At 31.7% G+C, this 20778-nt stretch overlaps 1 protein-coding gene across 4 annotated transcripts in view; it reads left to right on the top strand.

Annotated features, from left to right (window-relative positions):
* The window catches only part of cry-dash (cryptochrome DASH), a 43815-nt gene that overhangs the window by 898 nt on the left and 22139 nt on the right, over positions 1-20778 (top strand). For all 4 annotated transcript variants that reach the window (XM_061921265.1, XM_061921266.1, XM_061921264.1 and 1 more), the window contains exons 2-11: positions 4731-4903; positions 9011-9104; positions 9190-9320; positions 10759-10907; positions 10968-11059; positions 11132-11205; positions 19985-20074; positions 20150-20229; positions 20302-20361; positions 20420-20577. In XM_061921265.1, the coding sequence (XP_061777249.1) occupies positions 4731-4903; positions 9011-9104; positions 9190-9320; positions 10759-10907; positions 10968-11059; positions 11132-11205; positions 19985-20074; positions 20150-20229; positions 20302-20361; positions 20420-20577 (1101 nt within the window). The remainder of the gene's footprint in view (positions 1-4730; positions 4904-9010; positions 9105-9189; positions 9321-10758; positions 10908-10967; positions 11060-11131; positions 11206-19984; positions 20075-20149; positions 20230-20301; positions 20362-20419; positions 20578-20778) is intronic.

The following is a 20778-nucleotide window of genomic DNA, read 5'->3' as shown; positions in this document are numbered from 1 at the left end:
AAAGATACATTATTTTTTACCTGTAAACTGTTTTTAATTGAAGTACAGTTTTTTAACTTGCGAATCATTTTTTGTAAAAAAAACACGTTTTTTTTACTTGCAATTTTTTTTTTATTAAAGGTACATTTGTTTACCTGTAAATTGTTTTTAATTAAATAAAAAAAATGTTTTACTTGCGAATCTTTTTTGATAAAATAAAATTGTTTTTAATTGCAAATTTTTTTTAATTAAAGATACATTTATTTTCTCGCAAATATAATTTTTTTAATTAAAAAAAATTGTTTGTTTGTTTTTAAACTTGTGAATGTTTTTTTAAATTAAGGAAAATTGTTATTTTACATGCAAAATGTTTTTTTTAATTACATTAGTTTTTTTACTTGCATATCCTTTTTTGATTTAAAAAATGTTTTTTTTATTTGCAAATATTTTTTTGATTAAAGATTAAAAAAATTTACCTGTAAATTGTTTTTAATTGAAGTAAAAAAAATTTTTACTTGCGAATTCTTTGTTGGTTTAAAAAAAATTGTATATATATATGTATTTTTTTAAATTTTTTTTTATCTATTTTTTTTTTTACTTGTAAATTGTTTTTAATTGAAGTAAAACTTTTTTTTTTTTTTACTTGCAAATCCTTTTTTGATAAATATTTTTTTTACTTGCAAATTTTTGGGGATTAAAGATACATTTTTTTACCTGTAAATTGTTTTTAATTGAAGTAAATATATTTTTTTAACTTGCGAATCCTTTTTTGATTTAAAAAAAATATGTTTTTTTACTTGCAAATATTTTTTTAATTAAAGATACATTTTTTTTACCTGTAAATTGTTTTTGATTGAAGTAAAATGAGAAAAATGTTTACTTGCAAATCCTTTTTTGAGAAAATAAAAATGTTTTTTTACTTGCAAATATTTTTTTTACTAAAGATAATTTTTTTCGTGCAAATTTACTTTTTTAGCAATTTTCTTCAATTAAAATAAAACGTTCGCAAGCCCCAAAAAACTTTTCTTAATTAAAAAAGTCAATTTGCAGTAAAAAAAAATGTATCTTTAATTAAAAAATATTTGCAAGTAAAAAACATTTTTTTTAATCAAAAAAGGATTCGCAAGTAAAAAAAAATTAATTATAAATACGTTTTGCATCTAAAATAACAATTTTCCACATTCGCAAGTTAAAAAAAAACAATTTCCTTTCATTAAAAAAGTTGATTAGCAAGTAAAAAAAATGTATCTAATCAAAAAATATTTGCAAGTAAAAAAAAAATTTAAAAACAGGATTCGCTTGTAAGAAAATTATTTAATTATAAAAACATTTTGCATGTAAAACAACATTTTTGTGACATTGTCTTGAATCATTTGGTAACTTTTGATTCGTTTACATTGTAGTGGGTTTTCATAATTAACCCACGGAACCAAAGTGTAGGTGTAGAGGGTTCCTGCCTGACGGTTTTTCACGGGACACATTTCCGCTGTGTCTGCTTGTCGTAAAATAACAGTAAAATGTTGTTGTGAATGTCATTAAAACAGTTATCTCCATCTTTTGACGTTACAACATCATCATCGTTGTCAGACTCGTGTGGCGCTCGAACTCCAGCCAAACATAAACAGGAAGTTCCGGTATAGACTTTCACAATAAATTGTACATTTCCTGTGAAGGCAGTGAAAGTATAAACACTGACTGTTTGTGGTAAGTAACAACTCAACCTTGTTTATATTGAAGTCTTATTTTCACTTCCTGTTGTCCCTCAAAAATAAAATACTTGTTTGTCAACAAGTTTGCTGTTGTCAGCCGACAAGGGCTGCAATTGTATTTGAATTTGAAATAATTCCCAATATGTTTTAATATACAATAAAATATTCCATAAAATATTGTTTAGTACAATAACATATTCAATAATGTATTGTATAATCCAATATAATATCCCATAATGTATTGTATAGTACAATAAAAAAATCCATAATATATTGTATAGTACAATAAAATAATGTTTAATATATTTATAGTGCAATAAAAAATCCATAATATAATAAAAAAATATTCTTTAATATCAATCGTTTAGTACAGTAAAATAATCTTGATCGTATTATATTGTATAGTACAAAAATATTCTGTAATATATTGTATAGTACAATGAAATATTCCATTATATATTGTATAGTACCAATAAAATAATGTTTAATATATTTATAGTATTTAAATAATTAATACAATAAAAAATGTTTTTTAATATATTGTATAGTGCATTAAAATAATCTTGATTATATTATATAGTACAAAAAGTATTCTGTAATATAATGTAAAGTACAATACAATAGGATGTAATATATTGTACAGTACAATAAGATATTCCCTAATATATCGTATAGTACAATAAAATATTCCTTAATGTATTGTTTGGTATATTAAAATTCTGAAATATATTGTATAATTCAGTAAAATATTCCAGAATATCTTGTATGGTGCAATAAAATATTCCGGAATATATTGTATAGTACAATAAAATGTTTCCTGATATATTGTACAGTACAATAAAATATTCCCTTATATAATGTATAGTACAATACAATCATATTTAATATATCTTGTATTACAATAAAATATTCCCTTATATAATGTTTAGTACAATACAATACCCTTCAAATATTGTGTATTACAATAACATATTCCCTTAATTTGGGTATACTAGGACAATAAAATCATCTTTAATGTATTGTGTATTACAACAAAATATTCCTTTATATAGTGTTTACTAGGACAATAACACCATCTTTAATATATTGTGTATAGTATAATAAAATCATATTTAATATATTGTGTATTACCACAAAATATTCCCTTATATAATGTGCAGTACAATAAAATCATCTTTGATATATTGTGTATTACAACAAAATGTTCCTTTTAAATAGTGAATACTATTAGGACAATAAAATCTTGAATATATTGTGTATGGTAGAATAAAATCAAGTTTAATATATTGTGTATTATTCCTTCATATAGTGAATATTAGGACAAGAAAATCATCTTCAATATATTATGTATTACAATAAAATATTCCCATGTATAATGTATAGTGCTTTAAAATCATAATTAATATATTATGTAAAAAATACTCTCTTATATAATGTATAATACAATAAAATCATCTTTAATATAGTCTGTATTACAACAAAATATTTCTTAATATAGTGTTTACTAGGATAATAACAGCATCTTTAATATATAATGTATAGTTCAATAAAATCATATTTAATACATTGTGTATTACAATAAAATATTCCCTTATATAATGTATAATACCATAAAATCAAGCTTTAGTATATTGTGTATTACAATAAAATATTCCTTTATATAATGTATAATACAATAAAATCAACCTTTAATATGTTGTGTATTACAATAAAATATTCCTTCATATAGTGAATATTAGGACAAAATCATTAATATATTGTGTATTAAAATAATATATTCCCTTATACAATGTATAGGACAATAAAATAATATTTAATATATTGTTTACTACAGTAAAATATTAATTTATATAGTGAATATTAAGACAATAAAATTGTGGATATATTGTGAATATTACAATAAAATCATTTCGAACGTGTATTATTCCTTTACATAGTGAATCTTGGGACAATAAAATCCTGAATATATTGTGTACAGCACGATAAAAAAATTGTTATAGTGTGTATTATTCCTTCATAAAGTGAATATTAGGACAATAAAATCATGGAACATATTGTGTTTAGTCCAATAAAATCATGTTTAATATATTGTGTATTATTCCTTCATATAGTGAATATTAGGACAATAAAATCATGAATATATTGTGTTTAGTACAATAAAATCATGTTTAATATATTGTGTATTATTCCTTCATATAGTGAATATTAGGACAATAAAATCATGAATATATTGTGTATAGTACAATAAAATCATGTTTAATATATTGTGTTTAGTACAATAAAATCATGTTTAATATATTGTGTATAGTACAATAAAATCATGTTTAATATATTGTGTATAGTACGATAAAATCATGTTTAATATATTGTGCATTATTCCTTCATATAGTGAATATCACTAGGACAATAAAATCATGTTTAATATATTGTGTTTAGTACAATAAAATCATGTTTAATGTATTGTGTTCAGTACAATAAAATCATGTTTAATATATTGTGTTTAGTACAATAAAATCATGTTTAATATATTGTGTTCAGTACAATAAAATCATGTTTAATATATTGTGTATTATTCCTTCATATAGTGAATATTAGAACAATAAAATCATGAATATATTGTTTAGTCGAATAAAATCATGTTTAATATATTGTGTTTAGTACAATAAAATTATGAATATATTGTGTTAAGTCGAATAAAATCATGTTTAATATATTGTGTTTAGTACAATAAAATCATGTTTAGTATATTGTGTTTAGTACAATAAAATCATGTTTAATATATTGTGTATTATTCCTTCATATAATGAATTTTAGGACAATAAAATCATGAATATATTGTGTATAGTCCAATAAAATCATGTTTAATATATTGTGTATTATTCCTTCATATAGTGAATATTAGGACCATAAAATCATGAATATATTGTGTATAGTAGAATAAAATCATATTGTGTATTATTCCTTCATATAGTGAATATTAGGACAATAAAATCATGAACATATTGTGTTTAGTCCAATAAAAATGAGATGTTTTGTTTGCAGGTGTTCCACTTTGCCATGAAACACAGCGACCACATGGTGCCGCTGTACTGCTTTGACCCCCGACATTATGTGGGAACACACAACTTCAAGCTGCCAAAGACCGGACCTTTCCGCCTGCGCTTCTTGCTGGAAAGTATCCAAGACCTGAGGAAGACCTTGGTCAACAAGGGAAGGTAATAAACAATCTTATTGAAACGGGGATAGCAGGTCCATTCTATGTCTCATACTTCATCATTTCGCCATATTGCCATGTTTTTGCTGAAAGGATTTAGTAGAGAACATCCAGGATAAAGTTCGCAACTTTCGGTGCTAAGAGAAAAGCCTTGCCTGTACCGGAAGTGGCAGACGATGATGTCACAAGTATGATGGCTCCTCACATATTCACTTTGTTTTTAATGGGAGCCTCCAACAAAAAGTGCTATTCGGACCGAGAAAACGACAATTTCCCAATTAATTTGAGCGAGGATGAAAGATTTGTGTTTGAGGATATTGATAGCGACGGACTAGGAAAAAAAAAAAAGAGTTAAAAAAAAAAAAACACGATTGCATTGGGACGGATTCCGATGTTTTTAGACACATTTACTAGGATAATTGTGGGATATCCCTTATCTTCCTATTGTGTTGCTAGTGTTTTAGTGAGTTTAATAGTACCTGATAGTCGGAAGTGTGTCTCCACGGCCGGGTGTTGACGCACAGTGTCTCAGGGGAGTCGACGGCACAAGCTCAGCTTTTCTCCTGTAAGAACTGACTTTTTAACCACAATTTTCTCACCGAAACCTGCTGGTTGACATTCGGTTGGGATCCATGTCTGCTTGACCGCGCTCTGATCCATAGTAAAGTTTCAGCTCCAGGAATTTTGAACAAGGAATCACCGTGTGTTTGTGTGGCTAAAGGCTAAAGCTTCCCACCTACATCTTTCTTCTTTGACGTCTCCATTATTAATTGAACAAATTGCAAAAGATTCAGCAACACAGATGTCCAAATTACTGTGTAATTATGCCGTTAAAGCAGACAACTTTTAGCTGTATGTGTGTGTGCAGCGCTCATACTTCCTAAAAACGCGTGACGTATTGCGTACACGTCATCATTACACAACGTTTTCAAGACGAAACTCCCGGGAAATTTAAAATTGCAATTTAGTAAACTAAAGCGGCCGTATTGGCATGTGTTGCAATGTTAATATTTCATCATTGATATATAAACTATCAGACTGCGTGGTGGCTAGTAGTGGCTTTCAGTAGGTCTTTAATATTTTATGTTTATTTGTCACTTTTATTTAAGGATCAAACCTGCATGTTGCATTTTTAAACATCCACCCATAAGTTTTTTTTAAAAACCGATACGATACCATATAGCCGTGAAGGAGGCTGATAACCGATTTTAATTGACAATAAAAGTAATTTAAAGATGAATATTATGTCAGTAAACATCTGGACAAGTTGTTTTTTTAATCATCTTTTAGGAAAGGTGGGACTAGTAGTGACATAATGTTTGATGTTGCATTCATTTTATCATCAAACAACTTTATTACGTGCGTGTAAGAGGAGCATTAACATTTTATTTCAAAATAAAATGTAATTTTTCCACATCACATTAACTCAGCTACTCCATTTAATACCATTTTATAACACTTTATGGATTTAATTACTTTGAAATATTGTCAACATTTAAATAAAATGTGTCTAAGAGGAGCATTAACATTTTATTTCAAAATAAAATGTCATTTCTCTACATCACAATAACTCATCTACTCCATTTTATAACACTTTATGGATTCAAGACTTTGAAATATTGTCAACATTTAATTAAAATGTGTCTAAGAGGAGCACTAACATTTTATTTCAAAATAAAATAAAATTTCTCTGCATCGAAATAACTCATCTACTCAATTTTACTGTATTTTATAACACTTTATGCATTTAATACATTGAAATAATGTCAACATTTAAAGAAAATGTGTCTAAGAGGAGCATTAACATTTTATTTCAAAATAAAATGTAATTTCTCTGCATCACAATAACTCATGTACTCTTTTATACCATTTTATAACACTTTGTGGATTTAATACATTGAAATATTGTCAACATTTAAATTAAATGTGTCTAAGAGGAGCATTAACATTTTATTTCAAAATAAAATAAAATTTCTCTGCATCACAATAATTCATCTACTCCATTTTATAACACTTTATGGATTTAATTACTTTGAAATATTGTCAACATTTAAATAAAATGTGTCTAAGAGATCATAACATTTTATTTCAAAATAAAATTAAATGTCTCTGCATCGCAATAACTCATCTACTCCATTTTACTGTATTTTATAACACTATGGATTTAATACATTGAAATATTGTCAGCATTTAAATAAAATGTGTCTAAGAGGAGCATTAACATTTTATTTCAAAATAAAATGTCATTTTTCTACATCACAATAACTCATCTACTCCATTTAATACCATCTTATAACACTTTATGCATTTAATATATTGAAATATTGTCTACATTTAAATAAAATGTGTCTAAGAGGAGCATTAACATTTTATTTCAAAATAAAATGTCATTTCTCTGCATCACAATAATTCATCTATTCCATTTTACTGTATTTTATAACACTTAATGCATTTAATACATATAAAATCAAATGTGTCTAAGAGGAGCATTAACATTTTATTTCAAAATAAAATGTCATTTCTCCACATCACAATAACTCATCTATTCTATTTTATACCATTTTATAACACTTTTTGATTTTAATACATTGAAATATTGTCAACATATAAATAACATGTGTCTAAGAGGAGCATTAACATTTGTATTTCAAAATAAAATGTCATTTCTCTGCATCACAATAACTCATCTACTCCATTTTATAACACTTTATGGATTTAAGACTTTGAAATATTGTCAACATTTAAATCAAATGTGTCCAAGAGGAGCATTAACATTTTATTTCAAAATAAAATGTCATTTCTTTGAATCACAATAACTCAGCTACTCCATTTAATACCATCTTATAACACTTTATGCATTTAATGCATTGAAATATTGTCTACATTTAAATAAAATATGTCCAAGAGGAGCATTAACATTTTTTTTCAAAATAAAATGTAATTTCTCAAAATCACAATAACTCATCTACTCTATTTTATACCATTTTATAACACTTTATGGATTTAATACATAGAAATATTGTCAACATTTAAATAAAATGTGTCTAAGAGGAGCATTAACATTTTATTTCAAAATAAAATGTCATTTCTATACATCACAATAACTCATCTACTCCATTTTATAACACTTTATGGATTTAATGTTTTGAAATATTGTCAACATTTAAATAAAATGTGTCAAAGAGGAGCATTAACATTTTATTTCATAATAAAATTACATTTCTATGCATTGAAATAACTCATCTACTCCATTTTAATGTATTTTATAACACTTTATGCATTTAATACATTGAAATAATTTCAACATTTAAATAAAATGTGTCAAAGAGGAGCATTAACATTTTATTTCATAATAAAATTACATTTCTCTGCATTGAAATAACTCATCTACTCCATTTTAATGTATTTTATAACACTTTATGCATTTAATACATTGAAATAATTTCAACATTTAAAGAAAATGTGTCTAAGAGGAGCATTAACATTTTATTTCAAAATAAAATGTAATTTCTCTGCATCACAATAATTCGTCTACTCCATTTTATAACACTTTATGGATTTAATACATTGAAATGTTGTCAACATTTAAAGAAAATGTGTGTAAGAGGAGCATTAACATTTTATTTCAAAATAAAATGTCATTTCTCTACATCACAATAACTCATCTACTCCATTTTATAACACTTTATGGATTTAAGACTTTGCAATATTGTCAACATTTAAATAAAATGTGTCCAAGAGAGCATTAACATTTTTTTTCAAAATAAAATTTAATTTCTCTACATCACAATAACTTATCTACTCCATTTTATAACACTTTATGGATTTAATACATTTAAATATTGTCTACATTTAAATAGAAACAATTCTGGCATCCTTCATGTAGATTATAGTTAAGACATTTTTGGATGTTCCAGAAAGTATGAGAATGTGTGAGCCGCTGCCTGCTCTTCTTGACTTACATAACCATCTATTAGTCAAGATATTCACACAAAGTTTGGAATATTTGTCAGAAATATTTTGTCTGTCGTCCCTGTCTCGTTATTTGATTGATCATGAAACTGGTGGCGCTCCTTTTAATGAGTGTGTGTGTGTGTGTGTGTGCCAGCAACCTGGTGGTGAGACGGGGCAAGCCCGAGGAAGTGGTCAGTGAGCTGATCCAGCAGCTGGGCTCGGTCAGCGCCGTGGTTTTCCAGCAGGAGGTTGTCCCGCTCCCCTTTATCCAGCGTAGAAAATGCGACTTTTGGACTCCTTGTGACCTTGCGTGTCTTTTTGGCGGCGTGGCAGGTGACGTCCGAGGAGCTGGCGGTGGAGAGAGGCGTGAAGGAGGTGTGCGCCGGCATGAAGGTGAAAGTGCACACCTGCTGGGGCTCCACCCTCTACCACCTGGACGACCTGCCCTTTCCGCACATCTCCAGGTGATGATGTCATCCTTCATAATAACACGCTCACATGAAACATTAACGTGTGAGGGGTGAACACATCAATAAAATAACACATTCTTTTGAAGTTAACTTACAATACATTGTTGGACTAGTGAGCACATTCACTTCTCATACTTTGTTCTCTGTTAGAGCTTTTAAAGGCCTACTGAAATGAGATGTTCTTATTTAAACGGGGATAGCAGCTCCATTCTATGTCATACTTCATCATTTCGCCATATTAACATATTTTTGCTGAAAGGATTTAGTAGAGAACATCCAGGATAAAGTTTGCAACTTTCGGTGCTAAGAGAAAAGCCCTGCCTTTACCGGAAGTGGCAGTCGATGATGTCACAAGTGTGGTGGCTCCTCACATATTCACATTGTTTTTAATGGGAGCCTCCAACAAAAAGTCCTATTCGGACCGGAAAAATGACAATTTCCCCATTAATTTGAGCGAGGATGAAAGATTCGTGTTTGAGGATATTGATAGCGACGGACTACGAAAAAAAAAAAAAAATGTTAAAAAAAAAACCGCGATAGCATTGAGAAGTATTCCGGTGTTTTTAAACACATTTACTAGGATAATTCTGGGAAATCCCTTATCTTTCTTATTTGTGCCAATATTTTGACACAAATTTGCATTTGTGTCAAAATTTTGACACAAATGCAAATGTGTCAATATTTTGACAAATTATATTGACAAATTTGTGTCAATATCATTTGTCAGAAAATGATATTGACACAAATGCAAATTTGTGTCAAAATTATATTTTACATAATTTGTATTTAAAATAAATTATGTAAAATAATTTTATTTTACATATTTTATGTAAAATAAATTGTGTAAAAAATTATTTTACTTAATGTTTTTAATTATGTTAAATAACAATTTTCCTCAATTAAAAAACATGTGGATGTTTTTATAATTGAGGAAAATTATTTTACATGCAAAATTTTTTTATAATAATTAAATTAATGTTATTACTTGCGAATCCTTTTTTGGTTAAAAACAATTGTTTTTTTTCATTAATTTTTTTTTTTTTTTCTAAAAAAAGATTTTTCTTTTTTTCTATTAAAAAAAGAAAAATGTTTTTCTTTTTTAATAGAAAATAGAAAAATATATTTTTCTTTTTTAATAGAAAATAGAAAAATATATTTTTCTATTTTCTATTAAAAAATATATATTTTCCTAATAGAAAACGGAAAAATATATTTTTCTATTTTCTATTAAAAATATGTAAGTAAATAATTTACTGAGATTAATCTGAATTTAAAAGTGTAATTAATCTGATTTAAAAAAAAAAAAAAATAGTAATTTGGCGGCATTTATATATTTATATGATTATTTGTATAGGTTTATTTAATTGGATCGCCACAGAGTGTTGCAATGCCCTCCCATGCCAGCAGGTGTCACTGCCGCTTCTCTGTGCAGGCTTCCTGACGTCTACACTCAGTTCCGGAAGGAAGTGGAGTCCAGAAGTCAGGTCAGGCCCGAGTTCCCGACCCCGGACCGCCTTAAGCCCCTCCCCCAGGGCCTGCAGGAGGGACTCATCCCCAGCATGGCGGACCTGCAGCAGACAGGTGGATGTTCGCCGCCACTTTTGTTTTGCTTATCGTCTCATCCTTGATGTGTCGCCACAGAGCCCGCCGCCCAGGACCCTCGCTCCGCCTTCCCGTGTGCAGGCGGCGAAAGTCAGGCGGCGCTCAGACTGCAACATTATTTCTGGGACACGGTGAGTGCAACTTCCTGTCATAGTCACACAACCACGCCACCTGCTGGCACTCACCTCACGTCCTGCCCGCAGGATGCAGTGGCGTCCTACAAGGAGACACGTAACGGACTACTGGGCGCCGATTATTCCACCAAGTTTGCACCCTGGTCAGTCTTTTATTGTTGTTACCTGTGCACAACATTAAAATATGTTGTTTTCTTGTTGTCACGTGTGCACAACATTAAAATATGTTGTTTTCTTGTTGTTACGTGTGCACAACATTAAAATATGTTGTTTTCTTGTTGTTACGTGTGCACAACATTAAAATATGTTGTTTTCTTGTTGTTACGTGTGCACAACATTAAAATATGTTGTTTTCTTGTTGTTACGTGTGCACAACATTAAAATATGTTGTTTTCTTGTTGTTACATGTGCACAACATTAAAATATGTTGTTTTCTTGTTGTTACGTGTGCACAACATTAAAATATGTTGTTTTCTTGTTGTTACATGTGCACAACATTAAAATATGTTGTTTTCTTGTTGTTACGTGTGCACAACATTAAAATATGTTGTTTTCTTGTTGTTACATGTGCACAACATTAAAATATGTTGTTTTCTTGTTGTTACATGTGCACAACATTAAAATATGTTTTGTTGTTGTTACGTGTGCACTACATTAAAATATGTTGTTTTCTTGTTGTTACATGTGCACAACATTAAAATATGTTTTGTTGTTGTTACATGTGCACAACATTAAAATATGTTGTTTTCTTGTTACATGTGCACAACATTAAAATATGTTGTTCTCTTGTTGTTACGTGTGCACAACATTAAAATATGTTGTTTTCTTGTTACATGTGCACAACATTAAAATATGTTTTGTTGTTGTTACGTGTGCACTACATTAAAATATGTTGTTTTCTTGTTGTTACATGTGCACAACATTAAAATATGTTTTGTTGTTGTTACATGTGCACAACATTAAAATATGTTGTTTTCTTGTTACATGTGCACAACATTAAAATATGTTGTTTTCTTGTTGTTACATGTGCACAACATTAAAATATGTTGTTTTCTTGTTGTTACATGTGCACTACATTAAAATATGTTGTTTTCTTGTTGTTACATGTGCACAACATTAAAATATGTTGTTTTCTTGTTGTTACATGTGCACAGCATTAAAATATGTTTTGTTGTTACGTGTGCACTACATTAAAATATGTTGTTTTCTTGTTGTTACATGTGCACAACATTAAAATATGTTTTGTTGTTGTTACATGTGCACAACATTAAAATATGTTGTTTTCTTGTTGTTACGTGTGCACAACATTAAAATATGTTGTTTTCTTGTTGTTACATGTGCACAACATTAAAATATGTTGTTTTCTTGTTGTTACATGTGCACAACATTAGAATATGTTGTTTTCTTGTTGTTACGTGTGCACAACATTAAAATATGTTGTTTTCTTGTTGTTACATGTGCACAACATTAAAATATGTTGTTTTCTTGTTGTTACATGTGCACAACATTAAAATATGTGTTGTTGTTGTTACGTGTGCACTACATTAAAATATGTTGTTTTCTTGTTGTTACATGTGCACAACATTAAAATATGTTTTGTTGTTGTTACATGTGCACAACATTAAAATATGTTGTTTTCTTGTTGTTACATGTGCACAACATTAAAATATGTTGTTTTCTTGTTGTTACATGTGCACAACATTAAAATATGTTGTTTTCTTGTTGTTACATGTGCACAACATTAAAATATGTTGTTTTATTGTTGTTACATGTGCACAACATTAAAATATGTTGTTTTCTTGTTGTTACGTGTGCACAACATTGAAATATGTTGTTTTCTTGTTGTTACATGTGCACAACATTAAAATATGTTGTTTTCTTGTTGTTACGTGTGCACAACATTAAAATATGTTGTTTTCTTGTTACATGTGCACAACATTAAAATATGTTGTTTTCTTGTTGTTACATGTGCACAACATTAAAATATGTTTTGTTGTTGTTACGTGTGCACTACATTAAAATATGTTGTTTTCTTGTTGTTACATGTGCACAACATTAAAATATGTTTTGTTGTTGTTACATGTGCACAACATTAAAATATGTTGTTTTCTTGTTGTTACGTGTGCACAACATTAAAATATGTTGTTTTCTTGTTGTTACATGTGCACAACATTAAAATATGTTGTTTTCTTGTTGTTACGTGTGCACAACATTAAAATATGTTGTTTTCTTGTTGTTACATGTGCACAACATTAAAATATGTTGTTTTCTTGTTGTTACGTGTGCACAACATTAAAATATGTTGTTTTCTTGTTGTTACATGTGCACAACATTAAAATATGTTGTTTTCTTGTTGTTACATGTGCACAACATTAAAATATGTTTTGTTGTTGTTACGTGTGCACTACATTAAAATATGTTGTTTTCTTGTTGTTACATGTGCACAACATTAAAATATGTTTTGTTGTTGTTACATGTGCACAACATTAAAATATGTTGTTTTCTTGTTACATGTGCACAACATTAAAATATGTTGTTCTCTTGTTGTTACGTGTGCACAACATTAAAATATGTTGTTTTCTTGTTACATGTGCACAACATTAAAATATGTTTTGTTGTTGTTACGTGTGCACTACATTAAAATATGTTGTTTTCTTGTTGTTACATGTGCACAACATTAAAATATGTTTTGTTGTTGTTACATGTGCACAACATTAAAATATGTTGTTTTCTTGTTACATGTGCACAACATTAAAATATGTTGTTTTCTTGTTGTTACATGTGCACAACATTAAAATATGTTGTTTTCTTGTTGTTACATGTGCACTACATTAAAATATGTTGTTTTCTTGTTGTTACATGTGCACAACATTAAAATATGTTGTTTTCTTGTTGTTACATGTGCACAGCATTAAAATATGTTTTGTTGTTACGTGTGCACTACATTAAAATATGTTGTTTTCTTGTTGTTACATGTGCACAACATTAAAATATGTTTTGTTGTTGTTACATGTGCACAACATTAAAATATGTTGTTTTCTTGTTGTTACGTGTGCACAACATTAAAATATGTTGTTTTCTTGTTGTTACATGTGCACAACATTAAAATATGTTGTTTTCTTGTTGTTACATGTGCACAACATTAGAATATGTTGTTTTCTTGTTGTTACGTGTGCACAACATTAAAATATGTTGTTTTCTTGTTGTTACATGTGCACAACATTAAAATATGTTGTTTTCTTGTTGTTACATGTGCACAACATTAAAATATGTGTTGTTGTTGTTACGTGTGCACTACATTAAAATATGTTGTTTTCTTGTTGTTACATGTGCACAACATTAAAATATGTTTTGTTGTTGTTACATGTGCACAACATTAAAATATGTTGTTTTCTTGTTGTTACATGTGCACAACATTAAAATATGTTGTTTTCTTGTTGTTACATGTGCACAACATTAAAATATGTTGTTTTCTTGTTGTTACATGTGCACAACATTAAAATATGTTGTTTTATTGTTGTTACATGTGCACAACATTAAAATATGTTGTTTTCTTGTTGTTACGTGTGCACAACATTGAAATATGTTGTTTTCTTGTTGTTACATGTGCACAACATTAAAATATGTTGTTTTCTTGTTGTTACGTGTGCACAACATTAAAATATGTTGTTTTCTTGTTACATGTGCACAACATTAAAATATGTTGTTTTCTTGTTGTTACATGTGCACAACATTAAAATATGTTTTGTTGTTGTTACGTGTGCACTACATTAAAATATGTTGTTTTCTTGTTGTTACATGTGCACAACATTAAAATATGTTTTGTTGTTGTTACATGTGCACAACATTAAAATATGTTGTTTTCTTGTTGTTACATGTGCACAACATTAAAATATGTTGTTTTCTTGTTGTTACATGTGCACAACATTAAAATATGTTGTTTTCTTGTTGTTACATGTGCACAACATTAAAATATGTTGTTTTCTTGTTACGTGTGCACAACATTAAAATATGTTGTTTTCTTGTTGTTACATGTGCACGACATTAAAATATGTTGTTTTCTTGTTGTTACATGTGCACAACATTAAAATATGCTGTTTTCTTGTTGTTACCTGTGCACTACATTAAAATATGTTGTTTTCTTGTTGTCACGTGTGCACAACATTAAAATATGTTGTTTTCTTGTTGTTAGGTGTGCACACCATTAAAATATGTTGTTTTCTTGTTGTTACATGTGCACAACATTAAAATATGTTTTCTTGTTGTCACGTGTGCACAACATTAAAATATGTTGTTTTCTTGTTGTTACATGTGCACAACATTAAAATATGCTGTTTTCTTGTTGTTACCTGTGCGCTACATTAAAATATGTTGTTTTCTTGTTGTCACGTGTGCACAACATTAAAATATGTTGTTTTCTTGTTGTTAGGTGTGCACACCATTAAAATATGTTGTTTTCTTGTTGTTACATGTGCACAACATTAAAATATGTTTTCTTGTTGTCACGTGTGCACAACATTAAAATATGTTGTTTTCTTGTTACATGTGCACAACATTAAAATATGTTTTCTTGTTGTTACGTGTGCACAACATTAAAATATGCTGTTTTGCTGTTGTTGCACCTGCACAACATTAAAATATGTTGTTTTCTTGTTGTTACGTGTGCACAACATTAAAATATGCTGTTTTGCTGCTGTTGCACCTGCACAACATTAAAATATGTCGTTTTGTTGTTACATGTGCACGACTTTAAAATGTATTGTTTTGTTGTTGTTACATGTGCACGATATTAAAATATGCTGTTTTCTTGTTACATGTGCACAGCATTAAAATATGTTGTTTTGTTGTTGTTACATGTGCACAACATTAAAATATGTTGTTTTCTTGTTACGTGTGCACAACATTAAAATATGCTGTTTTGCTGTTGTTGCACGTGCACAACATTAAAATATGTCGTTTTGTTGTTACATGTGCACGACCTTAAAATATGTTGTTTTGTTACGTGTGCACAACATTAAAATATGTTTTTTTGGCATCACATGTGCACAATATTAGAGTTGTGTTGTTGGCGTCACATGTGTACAATATTAGAGTTGTGTTGTTGGTGTCACATGTGCACAATATTAGAGTTGTGTTGTTGGCGTCACATGTGCACAATATTAGAGTTGTGTTGTTGGCGTCACATGTGCACAATATTAGAGTTGTGTTGTTGGCGTCACATGTGTACAATATTAGAGTTGTGTTGTTGGTGTCACATGTGCACAATATTAGAGTTGTGTTGTTGGTGTCACGTGCACAATATTAGAGTTGTGTTGTTGGCGTCACATGTGTACAATATTAGAGTTGTGTTGTTGGCGTCACATGTGTACAATATTAGAGTTATGTTGTTGGTGTCACGTGCACAATATTAGAGTTGTGTTGTTGGTGTCACATGTGCACAATATTAGAGTTGTGTTGTTGGCGTCACATGTGCACAATATTAGAGTTGTGTTGTTGGTGTCACATGTGCACAATATTAGAGTTGTGTTGTTGGCGTCACATGTGCACAATATTAGAGTTGTGTTGTTGGCGTCACATGTGCACAATATTAGAGTTGTGTTGTTGGCGTCACATGTGCACAATATTAGAGTTGTGTTGTTGGCGTCACATGTGCACAATATTAGAGTTGTGTTGTTGGCGTCACATGTGCACAATATTAGAGTTGTGTTGTTGGTGTCACGTGCACAATATTAGAGTTGTGTTGTTGGCGTCACATGTGCACAATATTAGAGTTGTGTTGTTGGCGTCACATGTGCACAATATTAGTTGTGTTGTTGGCGTCACATGTGCACAATATTAGAGTTGTGTTGTTGGCATCACATGTGCACAATATTAGAGTTGTGTTGTTGGCGTCACATGTGCACAATATTAGAGTTGTGTTGTTGGCGTCACATGTGCACAATATTAGAGTTGTGTTGTTGGCGTCACATGTGCACAATATTAGAGTTGTGTTGTTGGCGTCACATGTGTACAATATTAGAGTTGTGTTGTTGGCGTCACATGTGCACAATATTAGAGTTGTGTTGTTGGCGTCACATGTGCACAATATTAGAGTTGTGTTGTTGGCGTCACATGTGCACAATATTAGAGTTGTGTTGTTGGCGTCACATGTGCACAATATTAGAGTTGTGCTGTTGGCGTCACATGTGCACAATATTAGTTGTGTTGTTGGCGTCACATGTGCACAATATTAGAGTTGTGTTGTTGGCGTCACATGTGCACAATATTAGAGTTGTGTTGTTGGTGTCACGTGCACAATATTAGGTGTTTTGTTGGCGTCACACGTGCACAATATTAGAGTGAGTCGTGTTGTTGGCGTCACATGTGCACAATATTAGAGTTGTGTTGTTGGCGTCACACGTGCACAATATTAGAGTGAGTCGTGTTGTTGGCGTCACATGTGCACAATATTAGAGTTGTGTTGTTGGCGTCACATGTGCACAATATTAGAGTTGTGTTGTTGGCGTCACACGTGCACAATATTAGAGTTGTGTTGTTGGCGTCACATGTGCACAATATTAGAGTTGTTGTGTTGGCGTCACATGTGCAAAATATTAGTTGTGTTGTTGGCGTCACATGTGCACAATATTAGAGTTGTTGTGTTGGCGTCACATGTGCACAATATTAGAGTTGTGTTGTTGGCTTCACATGTACACAATATTAGTTGTGTTGTTGGCGTCACATGTGCACAATATTAGAGTTGTGTTGTTGGCGTCACATGTGCACAATATTAGAGTTGTGTTGTTGGTGTCACATGTGCACAATATTAGAGTTGTGTTGTTGGCGTCACATGTACACAATATTAGAGTTGTGTTGTTGGCGTCACATGTGCACAATATTAGAGTTGTGTTGTTGGCGTCACATGTGCACAATATTAGAGTTGTGTTGTTGGCGTCACATGTGCACAATATTAGAGTTGTGTTGTTGGCGTCACATGTGCACAATATTAGAGTTGTGTTGTTGGCGTCACATGTGCACAATATTAGAGTTGTGTTGTTGGCGTCACATGTGCACAATATTAGAGTTGTGTTGTTGGCGTCACACGTGCACAATATTAGAGTTGTGTTGTTGGCGTCACGTGCACAATATTAGAGTTGTGTTGTTGGCATCACATGTGCACAATATTAGAGTTGTGTTGTTGGCGTCACATGTGCACAATATTAGAGTTGTGTTGTTGGCGTCACATGTGCACAATATTAGTTGTGTTGTTGGCGTCACATGTGCACAATATTAGAGTTGTGTTGTTGGTGTCACATGTGCACAATATTAGAGTTGTGTTGTTGGCGTCACATGTGCACAATATTAGAGTTGTGTTGTTGGTGTCACGTGCACAATATTAAAGTTGTGTTGTTGGCGTCACATGTGCACAATATTAGAGTTGTGTTGTTGGTGTCACGTGCACAATATTAGGTGTTTTGTTGGCGTCACACGTGCACAATATTAGAGTGAGTCGTGTTGTTGGCGTCACATGTGCACAATATTAGAGTTGTGTTGTTGGCGTCACGTGCACAATATTAGAGTTGTGTTGTTGGCATCACATGTGCACAATATTAGAGTTGTGTTGTTGGCGTCACATGTGCACAATATTAGAGTTGTGTTGTTGGCGTCACATGTGCACAATATTAGTTGTGTTGTTGGCGTCACATGTGCACAATATTAGAGTTGTGTTGTTGGTGTCACATGTGCACAATATTAGAGTTGTGTTGTTGGCGTCACATGTGCACAATATTAGAGTTGTGTTGTTGGTGTCACGTGCACAATATTAAAGTTGTGTTGTTGGCGTCACATGTGCACAATATTAGAGTTGTGTTGTTGGTGTCACGTGCACAATATTAGGTGTTTTGTTGGCGTCACACGTGCACAATATTAGAGTCGTGTTGTTGGCGTCACATGTGCACAATATTAGAGTTGTGTTGTTGGCGTCACGTGCACAATATTAGGTGTTTTGTTGGCGTCACATGTGCACAATATTAGTTGTGTTGTTGGCGTCACATGTGCACAATATTAGTTGTGTTGTTGGCGTCACATGTGCACAATATTAGAGTGAGTTGTGTTGTTGGCGTCACATGTGCACAATATTAGAGTGAGTTGTGTTGTTGGCGTCACATGTGCACAATATTAGAGTGAGTTGTGTTGTTGGTGTCACATGTGCACAATATTAGAGTTGTGTTGTTGGCGTCACATGTGCACAATATTAGAGTCGTGTTGTTGGCGTCACATGTGCACAATATTAGAGTTGTGTTGTTGGCGTCACATGTGCACAATATTAGAGTTGTGTTGTTGGCGTCACATGTACACAATATTAGAGTTGTGTTGTTGGCGTCACATGTGCACAATATTAGAGTTGTGTTGTTGGCGTCACATGTGTACAATATTAGATTGAGTTGTTTTGTTGGCGCCTAATGAACACATTAGTGTGAGTTGTTTTTTTAGCGTCACATGTACACAACATTAGAGTGAGTTGTTTTGTTGGCGCCAAATGAACACAACATTAGAGTGAGTTGTTTTGTTGGCGCCAAATGAACACAACATTAGAGTACGTTGTATTGTCGGCGTCACATGTACACAACATTAGTGAGTAGTTTTGTTGGCGTCACATGTGCAGAAGATCAGAGTGAGTTTTTGTGTTGGCGTCACATGTGCACAATATTAGAGTTGTGTTGGCGTCACATGTGCACAATATTAGAGTTGTGTTGTTGGCGTCACATGTGCACAATATTAGAGTTGTGTTGTTGGCGTAACATGTGCACAATATTAGAGTTGTGTTGTTGGTGTCACATGTGCACAATATTAGAGTTGTGTTGTTGGTGTCACATGTGCACAATATTAGAGTTGTGTTGTTGGCGTCACATGTGCACAAGATGAGTGAGCTGCTGTGTGCAGGCTGGCCATGGGCTGCCTGTCTGCCAGGTACATCTACCACCAGGTGCGCAGGTATGAGAGGGAGCGCACGGCCAATCAGAGCACGTACTGGTGAGCTTGCCAACATCCAATCATTCTCCGGCAGGGGCGTCCAAACTTTCTCACACACCCCCTTCTGATCGACAGGGTCGTTTTTGAGCTCTTGTGGCGGGATTACTTCAAGTTTGTGGCGCTCAAATACGGAAACCGTCTGTTTCAAGTCCGAGGTCAGAAAAGGTCATATTGTCCTTTTTGTTTCCATCAACTCAAATCCGAAATGTTTGGCGTTCCCCCCGCAGGACTTCAGGATAAATCCGTACCCTGGAAACAGGACATGGATCTTTTCAGCGCATGGAAAGGTTGGCACGGCGCTACTTCCGATGTGGTGGCGGCGTCTTCACGTCTTTTTGTGTCCAGAGGGACGCACCGGAGTCCCCTTTGTGGACGCCAACATGAGGGAGCTGGCGGCCACGGGCTTCATGTCCAACAGGGGGCGCCAGAACGTGGCCAGCTTCCTCACCAAGGACCTGGGCTTGGACTGGAGGATGGGAGCCGAGTTCTTCGAGTACCTTCTGGTAGGAACTGTAGGATGGTGCCTTCATTTTTAACTTGGGATGTAGAGATGTAGGATGAGAATATTTACAAAAGCCAAAAAGTTGTGATCAAAAGTATTCAACCCCCACACAATTTTGGTGTTTTAGCAAGTTGGACATTTATTCCGTACTTTGTGTATAGTCATATAAAATAAAAATGCATTAAATAGACAAATGCAACTT

Source organism: Nerophis ophidion, linkage group LG15, assembly GCF_033978795.1.
Source record: "Nerophis ophidion isolate RoL-2023_Sa linkage group LG15, RoL_Noph_v1.0, whole genome shotgun sequence".
Lineage (NCBI taxonomy): Eukaryota > Metazoa > Chordata > Actinopteri > Syngnathiformes > Syngnathidae > Nerophis > Nerophis ophidion.
The sequence above is the reverse complement of the archived record's forward strand: the minus strand, read 5'-3'. Positions and strand labels throughout refer to the sequence as shown.